The following is an 18,682-nucleotide window of genomic DNA, read 5'->3' on the forward strand; positions in this document are numbered from 1 at the left end:
CATCGATTTAATAGACGTTGTCACGTCAAAAATCAAATCGATGGTTGTTCCAATCGAGTGGAAGAGAGATAGATGCGGTGCAAGCGTACAATGAGCGTAACGGGACACAGCGTTACGGGACAATGTGCGTAACGGGACACCTTGCAGCCTGCGTTCATCGATTAATTAGACGTTGTCACGTCAAAAATTTAATACCTGGATAAGTCAGGAAAGAGTCAGTGAGTTCTGTTTGTTATATGTGCTGGACGCCTTTTCTTATGAGTACGTGCGCGGGAAATGTACTAAGTAAATAACTAAAACGAACAAATCTTCATCGAAACACTACCGACTTTGATTTCTTAACCACAAAGAAATGCTTCCTGTTCAGATTCTTTTCGCTGAAACCGTTAGTTACGCATTTTATTTTCATCATATTCAGTAATATTGTTTGTGCTTGTGGTTGGAATACTTCAGTTGTGGTCCGAATCTGAGATCAGGCATCAAATAACACGCCCGTTCTTTTACTTTTTTTTTCTGGGTCGACTGTTGTCTCGTTAACTATGCTCGTGCGTGTTCTCGGCCAATGGAAAGGCGGAGGAAAAAAAAAGGGCGGGGTTGGTTGGGTCCACGCCCTTGCAGCGTCAAATATAACCTCCAGAGCCATTGCTTCCATGAACAGCATACACAAGGCTGTTAAAACGACAGTTTTGTTGTATTAAACTACTGTTGTGTAATATATATAATGGTTGTTATCTTCACCCCTTGCAGTAATTGTTGGTCGCATCAAAATTTATTTTAAACAATATTTTTAAATATACTAAATATATCACATTTTATAGACTATATAACTGCCTATATATATATATATATATATATATATATATATATATATATATATATATATATATATAGTATTTTGATTAAAATAAATTTTGATACGACCAACATTTACTGCACGGGATGGAAATAACAAGGTTGAATCAAAAAAGTCATAACTACTTTGGTAGTACAAGGGCCCCGCCTACCCGGGCACACACACGGTGTGCAGATCTTCAGAAAAAACAACGCGATTTGAAAACTACTCAAGATATTCGAGTAGGGTCTGTTTACGAAAAGCATTTAACAATTTTTTGAGGTATGATAAGTTGTTTTGTTTTCAGATTAATTTTAACTATATTTTTATAAGAGTTAAAATGGCTATAAGGCGTAATTTCAGAGTAATGTTTTTTTTTTTTTTTTTTTTTTGCATAAAACAAATCTGTACAGATTCTTGAAAACACTCAAGGAACTTGCATTACTCCTTTATCTTCATTTCTCCGCCATATGATGTTACGTTCACCGGTAAAATTTCATAGTTGTCCTGTATACGACGAGAAGATTGGGCGCCAGTTCGGTGTCTGGCGCGGATAGCCGAATAGGCGTGTGATGCGAATACCAGAGTAGCTCTTAGCACTATCTCGCTATTAGAGTTCGTACACTCCCCTTAGGGGGTATTGGGCCTTGGATGTTTTTGACGTGACAACGTCTAATAAATCGATGAACGCCGGCTGCACGCACGAAAAAGGATGACTCATTGTCCCGTTACGCTGTGTCCCGTTACGCTCATTGTACGATTGCGCCGCATCTATCTCTCTTCCACTCTATTGGAACAACCATCGATTTGACTTTTTCGAGGCACATTAAACTTGAATCACTCACATTCGTTTCCTACTTTTCCTATCATCGTCCTAGCCTTAACAGAATAACACAGATTGGAAGAAGTTAAATAGCAAACATGTATTGTATAAAAGTTATAGTTAAAATAATCTCTTCGTTAAAGTAATAAACATATTTGAATTAATGAGTGCAAATAAAAGTAAATTTATAAATTAAATTGTAGATTTCATTTCACTCCTTCTTTGTATCCATACAAAATAGTGATAATTCAATAAAAATGATTCAATTTTATTCATAAAAGTATGAAATCATTTCATCAATGTGTTGTTATGACGTTGTCACGTTAAACTATCGTCCGTAAACTGACTTTACAGACTTTCCCATAATTCTAATTTTGATCTCTTTATCTTTTTTTTTTTTTTTTTTGCATTACAAGGCATATATTTCTCTCCCAGACCTTCTACACCTTTTTGCAACCACATATTCACTAACAAGCTCTAGTCTATAAGCACCGCGAGGAAATAACTTTTTTTTATTGCACACGGGCAACTACAACTGTCGTGATAACAACACCAGTTCACAAGTGTCGACTTGAGTGGCCAAAGCTAAGTCCTGTGTCGTGTCGAAACCAAAAAAAAAAAAAAAAAAAAAAAATAAGCACGGAAGCTTTAATGCAAGCGGCACATAAAAATATTTGAGACTGCATGATGGTGAGGCCTGTTTCCCCTTAAACACCGCAGCCAATCACACCACGGTAGAGGTGACCAGGGCCTGACCTAGGCTAACTAGGCGAGGAGATTCTGCAGTGGTTCGCCAGTGCCATCCGCAGTGTTATGGTGGAGGGGAACACCATGCCGTCCGTGCCTGTACCCGACCGGGAATCGAGCTCTTAGTTCACCATCCAGGAGCGATTTTATCATTTTATTTAACCATTCAAGTTTACACTTGTGTGTCGGACACACGTGAGAATTTTCTGACCTAGAATTGTGAGTCGTTGTGTACACTTCAGTCGACATCATAATTTCTGGCTATGAAAAAAAAATTGTTTCGCAATTTTATGTATTATAATATAATAATTACATATTAATATTATAAACTTATCTTAACATTGTTACTACATAAAATATGCAAAAAATATTTTTATTGGAATAAAAAATATATGTTGTGTTTCCATTTGAATTATTTATTTAGGTGTTTGAAATGTTTTGTCGCCACATAATTTCTAGAGGTGAATTGGTGTTGCGATAAAAACTACGGGAGAAGGTTATTAAGTCACAAAATATAAATAATTTTTATTTCCCAGCTTACTCCCTGCTAATATTCGTTTCATTGTTTTATCCGTGTCCGGATACTAGCTACGTCATCGTACAACCATCGAGCACCATCGCTGTTTTGAAACTAGACGAGACAGCCATCTGTTCACATTCTTGGAAATAACTTGCTGCTACTTTCAAATCATAAAAAAAAATGACTTATAATTAGTGACTTTCCCTCGAATTTTGACGGGAACTGAATTCTGGAACCTGTTGGTCGTTGGAAGAAATCCTCCTTGTTTCTGTCGTGTAGGCAGTCTGCAGCACACGCATGTGTAGAGCTGCCTACCTCTCAGAGGCAGGTTAGTAGGGGTACTCTTCAAGTGTAGTGTTTTGGTTTTTTAACCTATGCATTTGCTCTTTCTTGGCACTTTAATTATTACATTCAGCACATTATCGTTCCTGTCCATTTTTACGGTTTTTTTTAATTAGCACGGCAGCTGATGTTATAGTTTCGCTGTCCTCGGCTTTATGTTCTCTGCACATATTAGCGCGTGAATGTCGTTTCCGAAATCTCAAAGGAAGCCATTTTACGTCAGTGGTGCTCAAGGTGAATGGAAGGAAAATCGTATTCCTCAGAACAAATAATAGAATGTATAGCGGTAATGGGTTACCGTTAACTACGTGTCAAAAATAATACAGTCGAGAATGCTGCTCGAGATACCTTGCAAGGCCTGTCAATTCACTTGTAAGGAAAGTACAAAACGATCCTGAATCGATCATCTGGTCATTTAAAATTCTTATTTTATTTAGGTGGATGTGACCTAGTGCTCCAAAACCTCTTATTAACTGTTAGGTCAATTTAAAGGTAAGTTGGCATTCAAATAGATATATTCAAGCTGGTTTGTTTGAATAATGAACCACACTAACCGAATGGGGACACGGATTGTACCCCGGTTTGGCTGCGGCTCTGTAGAAGGCAGCTTATATACGATGGACTACCCCAGCTGTTCGCAAGAGTGCTGTGGAGAGGGAGTTCAGAGGGTGTGTGGTTTCACCTCCTCGGTTTTTTTCACCCTCGTCTGCTCTTCTTCAGTGTCAATTTACCTCCTTTTCCCCCCTTCCTCCTCCTTTTACCAGATGATTTTGCCGTCTCGCCAGTCCGCAGGAGGTTTCCCCCCTCCTCTTCTTCGGTGCTTCTGGTCTTCTTCGGGTCCGTGAGGGGGCCCCCCCCCCAGTCCTCTTCGTCTCCTTGAGTCTTCTTTTTTTCCTTCTCGTCTCTCGGGTTCGTTAATTATTCAGAGTCCCGCTCGCCCGCCGACGAAGGAAGCGGGAAGCTGGAGTTGGTTTCTCCGGCTCACCGCGGCCTTCTGTACCGGCCAGGCCGCGGTCTAGGTCTCTCGTGAGGCTATGGGCGCGGCTCACCCCGGCTCACCCGAAACATCTCCGTCCACGACTGTACCCGAGTTCGACTGAGATAACAACCAGCACGTCTGCACCTTCTTCGAATGATCGCCGCCGCTGCCGATTCATCACATTGCCATCCGGGGGCAGTAAGCGTGGGCGAGGCCAGAAACCGGAGTTTCTACAACTCGCTGAGTGCATAGTAATTCAGGTGCACCCCCACACCGGTGAAGAATCATTTGAATCGACGGCAGGGGGTGCGTGTCTTGTGGGATGGGTTTGGCACACGGGCCTGTGTGTGCGCTGGTAGGTTGTGTAATGCTATAAAAGTTACGTGTACCTAATTCGAATGATCATTGCAATTTAAATATATATATATATACAAATATAGCTCCACATCCAACTTCAGACAGATCGCCCCCTGATTGGCAATACAGCCCAGCCAACCAGAAGAAAGGAAGGCTCTGACTGGCCCACAGCTGCAGCCAATCAGGAAGCACCTTCCCCTCAGGCGAGATATTTATAAAGTCAGGATGACTTGTAAGAACTCTCAGTAGGTAACTGCTCCCTGATGATGGCGACTGCAATGTCGACCGAAACGTCGGTGAATTGTTCGCCCAGGACACGGCTACAACCCGGAAGCCAAGCTACTTCAGAGAATGGCCGTGAAAGCCTGCGAACATTATAAATATTATATATATTTTGGACGCGCGTCTTTGCTAGTCTGCTGTGTGTCATAGAGAAGAACTGAAGAATGAACAAAGGGAAGAAAAAAAAAATTAGAACAATATCACAGCACAGACGAACACCTTGGACAACACGAACGACAGTTTTTCTTGCAACTGTCCCGTCGCTGTCAGACCACTGTGTTCCTCTGTGCTGTGATACTGTTAATGCTGATTATTCTTCCCATCAGAATTTACCTGTGCTGTCTACACATTTAGCATTTGACACCGGCTGGTTTCGGCTTGTTTTCTGTGATTCTGTGCCGTTTGTCAGGTGTTCTCTGTGACATGACAGTGTGTTAACCAGCGGTGCCGTATGTCTGAAATGTTGTTTAAAATCACAAAAATGTCACCTAAAGGTAACAAAACTGAACGGCTGATCACGAAAAATCACAAAAAAATTCCGAAATATGAAAGTTACAGTTCTGGGAGTCACGAACCTGGAATATCCATTGGTTTTTTTTTTATTTGCCGACTTGATTATTTTTTTTACGCTTCACTTCAGTTCTCATTCGCCCTTTTTAAAACATAAATAGTAGGAGATTGTCCATAACAGACCAACCACTGCCGATGGTGTGTTTGGAATGGTAAATTAACAACTAGTCATTGTATCCTGATTCATGCGTCCATTCTGGTCGGTCGTACGAGCTCCCAAGAGCGCGGGGTCGCTAAGGGCGACATTTGGCTCGCGCAACACACGCCTGTGGAACTTGTAAGCAGTGACAATACTTTTTATGCTGGAATATTAAAGATAAAGCCTCCCTGCACGTCCCTTTACCGTTTACAAATCCGTGCGTAGAATGTTTCACATCTACAAATGGGGTGTGGCTGCGTCATGGACACGACCGTGTGTTGTACGTGAAAACGTGTACGTAACAGGTAATATTTTCTATACAAAATACAAAATACTCTATTTTTTTATTTTAACATATATATTCACTGTAACTAATTTACACTAATGTTTTATATATGCAACCGATAGATTTTGACGAGAGATGACGATTGAAACTCAAACGAATGTCGTAGCTTCTCCGAGTCAACAGTTATACTAAATGAAAATCTCGAAACGCAGAAAAATGACTTCAAAATGGCGGCGTCTCCCCCTCCACCGCGCGCGATGCGTCACAGGCCTTACTTAGCGTAACGAAGTCTTTTATCCTTTTGCTGACCAGTGGTGTAATTAAATTTTGGATGTAAATGGTAGATCCCGGGATGTGCTACCCAGGGCTCGGTTTTTCCCGTTGTTTTCCCCGTTGGTTTTCCCCGTTGGTTTTCCCCGAGATCACTCGCAGGCGAACGCTGTTTTTATTTTTTCCTTACACTATGCTTTGGTCGATTACTTCTCCAACTTACTTGAACTGTGCGTTATACATTTATCTAATGACGACACTGTCGACGAGACATAAAAATAAAATAAAAATAAATGATGTAATCAAAGCTTTACTATAACACAGTCAGTCGCTGTTCGTTTGGAAAGAGTTCCATGGTATTTTTATTTTCCTTTTTTTTATGGATTTTCAAGTGTTCTGCTTACGAACTAACTGATCCCAGACACGCCCATGCCCAGTGTGGAACTCCAACCCACAACTTCAGGGAAATAATTCAATTACTTTGAGACCGACGAACGGGTGGTAATTTTTTTTTTTGTGACGATCAACCAATCAGAAATTACATCCAAACGACGAATGAACCTTGGTATGAAGTATATTTAAGCAAGTAATTATCTTGATTGAAGCGCATGGCATCACATAGTATTTAAATGTATGTTAAAGTCGGTTCATCGTATATAAAAATATTTGTGTAGTCTGAAATTTATTTGCTTAGAATTTTTTTAAAACATTTCGCACAAAAAGGATGTGTTTCCTAGTTGTTACTTTGCGATCTGTGTCATTAAAATAGTTTTGAATAAATTATTAAGTCGGAAGATTCTTGGATTTATGTAGTAAATTTTTATGTGGTAATTCAGTGCAATGAGATAAAAAAAAAATTCTTGTTGCTCGTTTAGTGTTTGTGATAATTCTAGTTTTCTGTTTTCACAGCATTGGCTGGATCCTGCCAAAACAATAATAAAGCAAGTGAAAGGTAAGTTTACTTTTTCAGTAATTCTTTGTTGATTTTTTGTTTTGTATTCCATATGTTTCTATTAAAGAAATAGTTTTTTTTTTAAGCCTTGAAAGGTTTACGTTTTAGTTTTACTGGCGAAATAATGAGCAGATGCATTTGATGTATTTTTCAATGTATATTACCTACATTTTGTAACTTTTCTGTTGGAACAAAGTTTCCTGTGAGAACTCGTCACGTGAATGTAGCAAGGGTCTTGGATTTCGTCCCAACACCCTAGCATAACTCAAGTTTATGAGCACAGCCAAACCTAAAGAGTAGGCCCTATCCCATCACTTTTTCTTTAGTCCTAGAATTTCTGCAAGTTATTTAAGTTTTGAATACGTTTGTTCTACTCCGTTAATTTCTCACCTGAAATTGACGGAAGCTGGTTACAAATTACCCAAAGACCTTTGCAAGTTTACGGATATGTTCGCAAATTGACGGACACGGTTAACTTTATTTGAACATTACTAGCTCACAGGAATAGAGCGTAAGGTAACAAAACTTTTCAAGAACTGTTTGAAGCCTACAGAAAAAACACACTTCTTCCACCTACGTGTACGCTTACATTTTTCACAGCGGAACGCAGAACTCAGAATGCTGTGACCGGCGTAGTTTGTATGAAGATCCAGTTATCTTTACTGTATGACATAGGAAAGGAAAGATGTCAGTAGAGAGAGCACATCAGTTCTGACTCACTTCTGTCGGCAACCCGCGGCCCGAGAGCCAAATCACTCATGGGGGAGGGGGAGGTTGGTAAATAGGGCCTAAAAAGGAGGGGAGATCTAGTTAATGTCCGAAATTATGTTCAAATTGTCTGTTTACCCTTATAGGACGAAAATTACAAGTCAATTGCTAATAAAATTCTTTGGAAAGCTTATGAGTTATGTGATATGTGCAGAGCACCTTTACTACCTACAGTTACGGCCATAAAGTGAGTCAGAATTGATGTGCTCTCCCTACTGGTATCATCTAGGTTTCAATAGTTTTTAGGCCATAACCTGTATTTTATAATTTATAGTTTGATATTTGACTTTATTTAAGCATATTATATATTTTAATAGAATGTCTGATAGTAATTAAGGAATCAGAATAAAAATATTAGAGGCTTAATACCACATCTTTTAAAGGGACTAGTTACGGTACAATATGCTGACAGATACAGAATTATATTCTCGTTATTGACTTGAGACATGAAAACTACATAAACAGTTCTCTAGCATGGTGCATGGTCTCCCCGAACAGCCTATACTGCTGCACTCCTGTGTGGCATGGACTTGGTGAGATGATCAGTAATCTGTTGGAGGATAATTTGCCGCTCTGCCGTGAGCTCTGCACAAGTTGTGGGAGGTGCTGGTCTAGCTGCCATTGCCGTCCTAATGCATCCCAAATGTGCTGAATTGGATTAGAAGCTGATTGTAGCTCATGCTGCTGCGGGGTTCCCCAAATTGTGTGTGTGTGTGTCGTATCCGCTAATTATTTTGACCAGTGTAGTAACTGATGTTGCGTAGTTTCCACTGTGAAGTCATTGGCGTTTGGAATTGAATTCATTTTTGGGAATGGCAACAACTGTAATAGTCTTATTGTAACATGTGATCTCTGCCTTTACGAAGGAAAAATTTGTAATACTACACACTAAACGATTGTAATGGCCTTAAAACTATTGAAACCAAGATTTCGCCTGTCTGTCCGAAGAATCGTTCGTTTGTTAGAGGCGAGTTCCTAGTTGTGAAGCCCGTAATATTACTGTGATGATTGTACACAGTGCATTATTGTATTGAGGCCTGTAACTATTTGAGTACCGTCAGTTGGGGTAACATTGGCCCTTTGAGGGTAACTTTGGCCCAAGACAAAAAAAATGTTAACATCATGTTACAACTCTCCAAATATTTATTAGATGTGATGATACATATGTAACATATGTATCATCACATCTAATAAATATTTTGAAGAGTTGTAACATGGTTTAAAATTTTTTTTTGTCTTGGGCCAAAGTTACCCTCAAAGGGCCAATGTTACCCCAACTGACGGTAGTTGAAAATAAAAGGTTAACATTTTTTTAAGGCAAGGACTTGTTACCCACAGATATGGATCCCGTCCTGTTCAGTTTTCGGGTAAAGTTCTACCCGCCCGACCCGTTCCGCCTGAAGGAAGAGATCACTCGCTACCAGATCTACCTTCAGCTGAAGAGGGACCTCTTGCACGGGCGACTGTACTGCACCCCGACTGAAGGCGCCCTGCTGGCCGCCTACGTCATACAAGGTAGCTCCTCGTCCTTCCACGTTGACCTTTAGTCGCGTAGAGTTTGGAATATTGACCTCAACAAATGATATCGTTCATCATCACTCTGACCTCTTGAGATCACCGCCGCCATGTTTATGTTACATAATCGCCTCCACATTGTGTAAATATTTGGCTAATGCAAGGTCATGTGTATGAACACTGCTTGAAGCCACAATTTGTCCATTTTATGGTCTGTCCAATGCTTTAAGGACACAAAAAAAAACCTTTTTCCAAGTGTAGAGTGTTTTCATTGTGAAAACAGTTTTAAAGTACTGTGTACTTTCTGAAGGTCACTGTTTAACGACAGAAGTTCTAATTCATGCTTATTAACCATCTTCAGGCGTGTTCAGGCATCATTTCTTCGATGTTTTGGGCATATCATCATGACGATGGTGAGGTAAAAAAGTGAGCGTAAACTGCATAACTACATCACAGCATGCCATCTGTCGGCAGATAGTTTCGACCTATGGTCGGCATTCTCATTCCCTCCCACATGTGCGCCCTATCAGGGTAGAGTGGGAAAAATTCCAGTTCGTTTTTTTTTTTTTTACATTCCAGAGCTATATAAATTAAACAGAACTGCTAGGGATCATTCCCTCTTTTAGATCGGGAAGGTATTAGAGCTTCGGCAATGACCAGCGGATCGTAACTCCATGGGCTTATTAGTTCCTTGTCATCATCTTATGAGTCACAGCCGGGTCGTTACCACAACGCCGAAATGCCATAACGCCGAATGTCAAAATTGACCACGACGCCGACAGCTAGAAAACTGCTGAGTACCACAACGCCGAAATAACAACTGAATGAATTTGTGTGTGTTTCTTAAATGTACCTTAACGCCGAAATACCACAATCAAAACCTAACCTTACCTAACTTAACCTAACCTAGCGTAATATAACCTAACTAACCTAGCCTAGCCTAGCCTAGCCTAGCCTAGCCTAACCTAACCTAGTCTAACCTAACCTAGTCTAACCTAACCTAGTCTAACCTAACCTAACCTTTGTGGCAGTCCTGCAATGACATTTTTCGGCGTTGTGGTACACGGCAGTTTTCTAGCTGTCGGCGTTGCGTTGCGGTCAATTTGGTATTCGGCGTTATTGCATGTTCAACGTTGTGGTATGTTCGGCGTCGTGGTGACGACCCGGTGTCCCCCCTCCTCCCCCCGGCAGCGGACCTCGGCGACCACGACCCGGACGAGCACGCGGACAACTACGTGTCGGAGTTCCGGCTGCTGCTGCGCCAGACGCCGGAGATCGAGGAGAAGATCATGGAGATCCACCGCACGCAGCTCAAGGGCCACTCGCCCGCCCAGACGGAGACCAACTTCCTGAAGAAGGCGTGCCAGCTGGACACGTACGGCGTCGACCCGCACCCCGTCAAGGTCAGCGGTCAGCGGTCAGCACGTGGTGGCGGCAGTACTACCACGTGTTTTTATGAGAAATTTCAATTTTTCCCAAATTTTGACATATATTTACATTTTTTTTTAAATCTATACTAATATTATAAAGCTGAAGAGTTTGTTTGTTTGTTTGTTTGTTTGTTTGTTTGAACGCGCTAATCTCAGGAACCACTGGTCCGATTTGAAAAATTCTTTCAGTGTTGGATAGTACATTTATCGAGGAAGGCTATAGGCTATATTATGTTATCAATAACATTAGGGATCCTTACTAAAAGTCCAATTTAGAATCAAATGCGTTGGAGGGGGTTAGATACAACATGCAGTACACGTACGAAGTGTGTGTTGACAATGCCACAGGCGCTAGAAGTTTGTATTTCCTATTGCCTATTATCATTGTTGCCACGCACTAGATGCCTTATCATTCTTAATTTTCCCATACAAGTGAAAAACACCCGTGTGATATTAACAACAAAGCATTCAGTACCCTCATAAGAGTTCAATTAGTATTTAAATACTTTTTATCACTTTAAATTGCAAACCTAAACTATTGCTTTTTTCCTCTCTCTGTGTTTAATTTGTTTTTATTGCCCTTTTTTTCAAGTATATATATTTTACAGACTTGAAACTTCACAGTAATGTTCCTTATGTTACGCAGGATGACATTTTCCGAAAATTAGATCCCATGGGTGGTTAAAACCAGGCAACAGTGGGTACTTTGTCTGCATGAGAGCAGGATTTTGCATTGTTCATGCCTTCTGCGTCTCCATGGCAACGGGCATCGCGCGGCAGTGGCGTACCCACAAGGAGGGGCATGTATAATGAGCGGTGCAAGAGTGATCTGCCTGTAGACTGCCGTAGCGAAGTACGGGTACATCAGTTGTACGTTGCGTGCACGAGTCGGGAAACCATCGGTGCTATTCATTTTCTCTCCGGTACATTGTACAGCATTGTAATGAATTTTCACTGAATTTTTTTTTATTTACCATTACTGTAAATGGGAGATGTGGCTTAATTTTTTTCCATTAGTATAGCCGTGCGAAGCCGGTTCGGGCAGCTAGTAAGTTGATAAACTAAGATGATAGTAAAATCTTTCTGTGCTGTAATCTGTATGCATATATAGTGTTTTGCATTTATCCTCTATTACAAACTTTAAAGTCAAAAAGTATGTATGTGTAGAACTTTGGAGTGTGCTCATGTGTATATGGTACTTATTGTCTTTCTTTACCACCTAATGACTCACTTGATTTATTTGGTTATGTTCGTATAAAACGGTTGATAATATTTGTATGTGCTTTTTTTTATGAAAGTATAAATGTTGGAGTGTTTTCCAGTGTAGCAGAAAATTTTCCTCTAAATTACTGGAGAATTTTCCCAAAAATATATATATATTTTTTTTGAAAACTAACATCTCCAGTGGTGAGCTTAGCAGGTTCGAGGAAGCAGTAAATGCTGCTGCTCTAACATGATAAAAGGTGATTATTTTTGTTTGGGCTTAAGTCTTTGTCTTTCACACCATGTTGGTTATTTTTATCATGCCATTAAGAGATTTCCTGTTAATTTATTGTGATATCTCTCTTGCATTTGTTACTGGGTCAAAATTTTTTTACCATAAATTTACTGAAGTTTATTTTCTAGTTGAATAATATCAAGCATTTCATTATGATAATGAACATTTGCATTATTTTTTTACCGTTATGAGATAATAATCACTAAGTAAATAAATATGTTTGTAACAATACGTGTACGACCTAGTTAGTTGTTGCTTATATCAACTAAAAACGAACCTGTAAACTAGTAACTAGTATGACTAATTACCAAGATAAAAATATATGCTCTTTTATTAAAATACTTAAATTAGGAGATATAACCTGTTCATAACATTTTTTTAAATTATATTTTTTGAATATAGCTGAGCTTATAATTGTGTTCTTGTAATTGGGGTTCAAACTCGGTGTTATTATAGTAGGAATTGACCTCCTCTGAAGTACTACGGTATCGTTCTTGTGCAGTATCTTATCATTTCTTTTTATATCTTTTAATTATTGATCTTCAGAAATTTGATTCCTCAATTCCAATAAATTAACATGACGGCAGGAATGGCTTCATGACCGGGCAAGCCAGACAACCGCCGAGGGTTCCGGTAGTCGCTGGGGCCCACACCAACTCTTTCCATCTTCGTTTTCTTTTTTTTTGTCTAGTTTTCTGTTGGTAAATGGAAAAAGGAAGCATTACATTCATTAGCATTTCATTTAAATTGCTGGTTTGAATCTCTCAGTTTCCATTATGTTTTCTTGATTTTGATTTAGAAAAACCTTATAAGGTTTTATTTTGTCATATAATGACACAATTTCACCGTAATTTGAATGTTTACGTTTATAAAACTAGCCTGTGTATACTTTATCAGCAAGGAATATCAAAACTTCTTTTGAGATGAATTAGCAAAACCATAGTCATAATTTAAGTTCCAGATTGGTTTAAAAATATTATCCTATAAATATATAGTTATGCTTCTAACTGACTCTTTAATGCCAAAGAGATATGTTTATCTGTGATACAATCTTATCATGAAGTACAAATATTAGTCTATTCCATAGATATGTGTATCAAATGGAAAGTAGAAGGGTAAAAAAAGAGTAATATTTGAAATACAGCTACATAGGTTGTAAAACATCTAGTTATTAAAATAAAGTGTTGGTTTTTTTCATCATTTTTCATTGGGCACCTTAGGCACCTTATGAATAACTATGCATGTAATAACTAAAAATGCCTTTATCTTAGAAAGTTTAGCTCTAAACTAAAAACTGTGAAAGTTCTTTTTTTCCTTTTGAGAAATCTAAGTTTGCATCACTGGATGATATTTTGAATTTGATACTTATACCCTTTGGAAAACCTTTGTTTTTATTTTTTAAATATGCTTTAATTTTTGAAGTTTATAATTTTACTAAAAAAAACCATTGGTATTTTATTTGTATTTTATGTATATAATATGTGTTTGTATGCCCGAAAGTGTAATTGGTAGATTTTCTTTTTTGGAGTTACGTCCTTTTGAATATTCAATTTATAATCTTATTTTGTGCTTACTTAATTTCTTGCTGCTAAAATTATCAGTAAATAGCACAGATGATTAATTTTTTCATTTCATATGTATGTATATTAGAAATAATTTTCATTTTAAATTGAATATTTTTTAAAAATGTCATCTATATTAAACTAAAGTATTTGTTGTATTCATTTTTTTTTTAATGGGCGCCTTATGCTACTTATAACCTCCTAGTTTTAAAGAGTTGTTCTCTGGGGGCTATTGCTAACCTCTAGCCCCTTGAAAGGGCCCCTCTCCGAAATGTTAGATATTACGGCCCTGCAAAATGTCGACCGCCACTGTATGGTGGTATTGTCTAATGGTTAGATATCATGGGCAAGGGGCAGGCCATTTCATGCACGGGATGGAACACCAGACCACCTTAATGAACTATATCATGGGCATCACAAGGATATATTTTTTGGGGGGGACTTCAATTGATTTAGTGTTGAGGAATATCCATCCCCTGGAAAAAAAGAGGGGGGGGGGGAATTTGGGGTTTGAAGGTGCAAAACAGTGGTTTTTAGGCATTTTTCTTTCCTAAATATTCTAATAATTATAGTTGGTTGCAATATATAATTTATTTTTTTAAAAAAATATTTTCAGAGAACAAATTTGTAAAAACACAGTTAACATATCTGTATTCGGTATCGGACCTGGTTTTGATTTTACACGAAGATCGAATTAAAAAGTGCTCACATTACCACGATTGGACTAAATGCACCATGCGCAACATATGGGTTGTATCACAGAAATCATATTTTTAATATAACCACTAAACTAAATATATTATTGGAGGGGACGAAATTGAAGACTTTTATTATTGGGGGGGGGGGGGACGTGTCCCGTCCCCCCCCCCCCGTCCCCCCCGGTTGCGACGCCCATGACTATAGTGTAGTGTGCTCGGTACATGTTTAGTTTTTCAGTGTACCGGTCGCACCGCGGTGCTGGGTTTGTGCCGCGCGTGAATGACAAGGGTTGTTGTGTGCACCTTGCCAGGACCACAGGGGCAACCAGCTGTACCTCGGGATCAACCACTGCGGCATCATGACGTTCCAGGGCAGTCGCAAGACCCACCACTTCCGCTGGCCCGAGGTGCAGAAGATCAACTACGAGGGCAAGATGTTCATCGTCCACTTGACGTACAATGAGGTACCGTTGTTTCGTAGTTTGTTCCCGTGCGCTCTCGAACAGCATCTTGAAGCTCACTCTTACATGCCATGTTGGGTATTTCATTAAACACGCACACTGCATGTTCTCATGAAAATAATCACACATTTATTTTTTTTTTCTCTTTAACTAACACATCCTGTAACACAAAGTTATTATCAAACGTTAAATAGGTAGTTATTGATTGTGATAGAATAAATAAATTAGATTATGAAAAAGTATTGGTAGAAGTTTGTGTTGGTATAAATGGGAGCTCACTTTATATTGATTTCACCTGATCGTGAAAAAAAAATTTTTGGTTTTATTGTTATATCTCCGGCTTCCGTCATCGTAGCGAGATAAAATATATATACCAGTTTTTAAGTCTAATTATAAGCTTTTAAACACAAATGTTTTCATGTTTTTGCACGATAGTGGAACAAACAAACAGTGAAATATTCAATAATTATATAGAAATTCAATAAAAAATAATTCAATAATAAACTTTTTATTCAAACTATTTTTTACTCAATTATAGAAAAAAATTAAATGAAAATATCAATTTATGTGGATTAGTGTGTGGTTCTTGTTAAAAAGGGATAAATACATTTGAGTTCTTATGTGTTAAACTGTTAATATATATGATTATATATAATATATTATATGTATATACATATTTATAAACCAAGGTTATTATTGTAACTGTCTTATGTACTAAAATTTACCTTATGTGACCAAGATTTAATTTAATATCATTCTTATGTACACACTGTTTCATGTAATATATTTTATTTTCTTCTGTAATAAGTAATACATGTAAATACAAGTAAAACATGTTTTATTTTTTAAATAGTAATCTGTGTATATACTAGTCACATGTTCTATAACTTGAAGCATTCATAGAACTAAATAAATAAATAAAACTAAGGGCTATTTGTGTGTATGTATCTAGAGTTATCACAATAGGTTTTTGGGTGTTTGGTGATTGGTTGCAAATTGTTTTCACCGTGGATATACTAAATGTTATTTGCGAGCTTGAAATTGTGACGCAGGTGTTTGAAATACTGAACACTTGCTTGACTTTTTTTTTGCTATCAGACAACACTTAGCAAGGACAAGAAAATGAATTAACTAACATTGCATGTGAGATTAAGCCTTAAGTGATTCAATTGCGTGTGTGAAATTTTATTATGTGATTTTGTATGGACCTAACTGCTATTATATTGTTACAAGTTTTATTATCTGTTGTGCATACATGAAGGATCCTCGGACAAAGGTAACTGTTAAAAAATGACTTTATTTCTGTGTTTAGTTGTGTTCCGTTTGTATTAGTTGTAGTTTTTCTAGACTGTTATGCCACCACTCTTTGCTGAAAGTTATATATGATCAACTATATTTTTTTCTTACCCTTCATTATTCATATCAGAATGGAAATTAATAGAATAACAATGGTTTTCCTTATTTGTGAGAGTACAAGCAACAATACTTAAGAGTAGTTAAAATCATTATTTTTATTCTTATAAAATTTATTGCAGGGCACTATTTATTAATAATGTGATTTATAGTTTCCATTGCTTTACACTTAAATTCTGATTATAGTGACAAGCTGACAACACTTTTCATGGTAAAGGAACAGCGTCACATTGATGGCACACAATATTTAGAAACTTTTTTTTTTAGTTATTTTAGCAGTAGTTTGAAAAAGCCTAAAATAGGGTATTAGGGGGTTCCTTCGTCAAATCTTGATTCTCAATACAAATTATTTATCTTTCTCAGTTAGTGTTTTAAATCTTGGAAACTCTGGTGGGCTTTTCCATAATGTCAGTTTTTCTTTGGATAAAGAACAAATTTTTGCAAGAAAACAAAATTAACCTTTTTTTTGAAATCATGATTTTATGCTGGCAGTTTTTTTAAATGTGAATTTTAATAGTTCATCAATGCCACCATGACGGTCTGAGTCAGGAAGGATCAAAATTTGATTTTCTTATTGTGGTAAATGTGGCAACATTGCCTTCGGCTGCTAGGCTAGGTTTTATCGTGGGCTTCTGTCTCTCCAACCTAAGCATTCTGTCAATGATCCACTGTAGGGATTTATTCACGTCAACTTTCAGGGTATTATCTAGGTGCCAGTTCGGAAATAGTAGACCACAATAAATATTACAACTATTCCAACACAATTGACCCGCTTGGCTTGAGGGTTTTTAGCAGTGCCAAGTTTGAAGAAGTTATTGCAGTTTCATTTGGCTTTGTAGTCGCTATCTTTAGGGTATTTCTTTAAACCAGTCCACATAATAACTGCAGAAGCCGGTGAGTTGTATGAGTTGTAAACAAGGCACTATAAGTATAAGTTGTAATTATGTTCATACAAATCTTTAAAAGTCATGTATTTAACATGTGACAAAACAACAACAAATGAAAAATGTTAGAATGGTATATTATATTCATTACACATTGTATTTAATTTTTTTTGTTAACATTTCATGACAAAATATAATTCTCTTTCCTCATTAAATAAGGATATAGTTAACAGAAAATTGTTGATCAGGAGTTAGTTAGCACACAACATGTAAATCTGATAAACAATATAAGTAAGAAAATACTTCTGTTAAGTTTAATGGTATTGGTAATGCATTTCCTCTGCTCAGCATGAGTAAAATAATAACTTATAAGTAAAAACCCATAGGAGAAAAAAAAACCTCAAACTTGTGGGCTTTTATTCATTTGCATTATCCTGTCAAACTTTTTTTATATTAATGTTAGGCAATGGAAAACGTGCATCCATTCAAGTTCATGTAGTGAAATGCTACCAGAAGTGTCCACACATCGGAAGCCAACTGCCGTACTCTTGACTGATATGTCATGTTCATTCACCCCAGGTGTGAACAAGGTGAAGTGTCCTTTGCATGAAGAAACAATGGAACACAGAATTGAGAGGAACAGAAGTCCCCCAAGAAAACCCCAATTCGCTTCCCACTTGCTTAACTCTAGGAGGAGGACCCACCACTATAACCTGCATATAAATTTGGAATTTAAATTTTTTTTTTTACATCCGGTAGTTTTAAGTCGAGGCGATTACTCACCAGAGCATAACGATCTGCAACTTCAGTGTTAGAGAGGGGAAGAAAGAAGGGTAATAATAATGAATAAGGCAGACAGCTGAAGACTCTTTGGAGATTTTGTATTGTTTTACAATCATGAACCTCCATTGTATACCCTATTTTTTGGTTTCATTCAAGTGATTTATTGGATATTTTTTTTAGATACAGTAAACTCCCGGTATACCGCGCCCCGATAGATCGCGGAATCGGGTATATCGCGGGTCAAACCATGTCCCCCAATCAGAAATTAATAATAATAATAATAACACAGTAGAACCTCGTTAATTCGTGATGGTCGGGACCGAGATAATCACGGATTACTGAATTTCACGGACTAGCGATTAAAGCCCGGAAGGTCTTGTCAAGCTTCTCAGATACCGGCGTGCAGCTGGGTTAAGGCCAAGGTCATATGACGTAACATCTACCGAGGCTTACTGCGCCATGGCAGCAGATGGATAAAAAATAGTAAACTCTCATTATTCGTGTTAATTGGGACCCGCCGATGCCCGGCTAATTAAAATCCTGTAAAAAAAAAAGTAATAAACCCGGATAA

At 37.9% G+C, this 18,682-nt stretch overlaps 1 protein-coding gene across 2 annotated transcripts in view; it reads left to right on the forward strand.

Moving 5' to 3' along the window:
- Positions 1 to 18,682, forward strand: part of LOC134539837 (FERM domain-containing protein 5) — a 168,743-nt gene that overhangs the window by 129,606 nt on the left and 20,455 nt on the right. For both annotated transcript variants that reach the window (XM_063382137.1, XM_063382138.1), the window contains exons 3-6: positions 7,057 to 7,099; positions 9,206 to 9,382; positions 10,574 to 10,785; positions 14,882 to 15,034. In XM_063382137.1, coding sequence (XP_063238207.1) covers positions 7,057 to 7,099; positions 9,206 to 9,382; positions 10,574 to 10,785; positions 14,882 to 15,034 — 585 coding nt within the window. The remainder of the gene's footprint in view (positions 1 to 7,056; positions 7,100 to 9,205; positions 9,383 to 10,573; positions 10,786 to 14,881; positions 15,035 to 18,682) is intronic.

This window comes from Bacillus rossius, chromosome 16 (assembly GCF_032445375.1).
Source record: "Bacillus rossius redtenbacheri isolate Brsri chromosome 16, Brsri_v3, whole genome shotgun sequence".
Taxonomy (NCBI): domain Eukaryota; kingdom Metazoa; phylum Arthropoda; class Insecta; order Phasmatodea; family Bacillidae; genus Bacillus; species Bacillus rossius.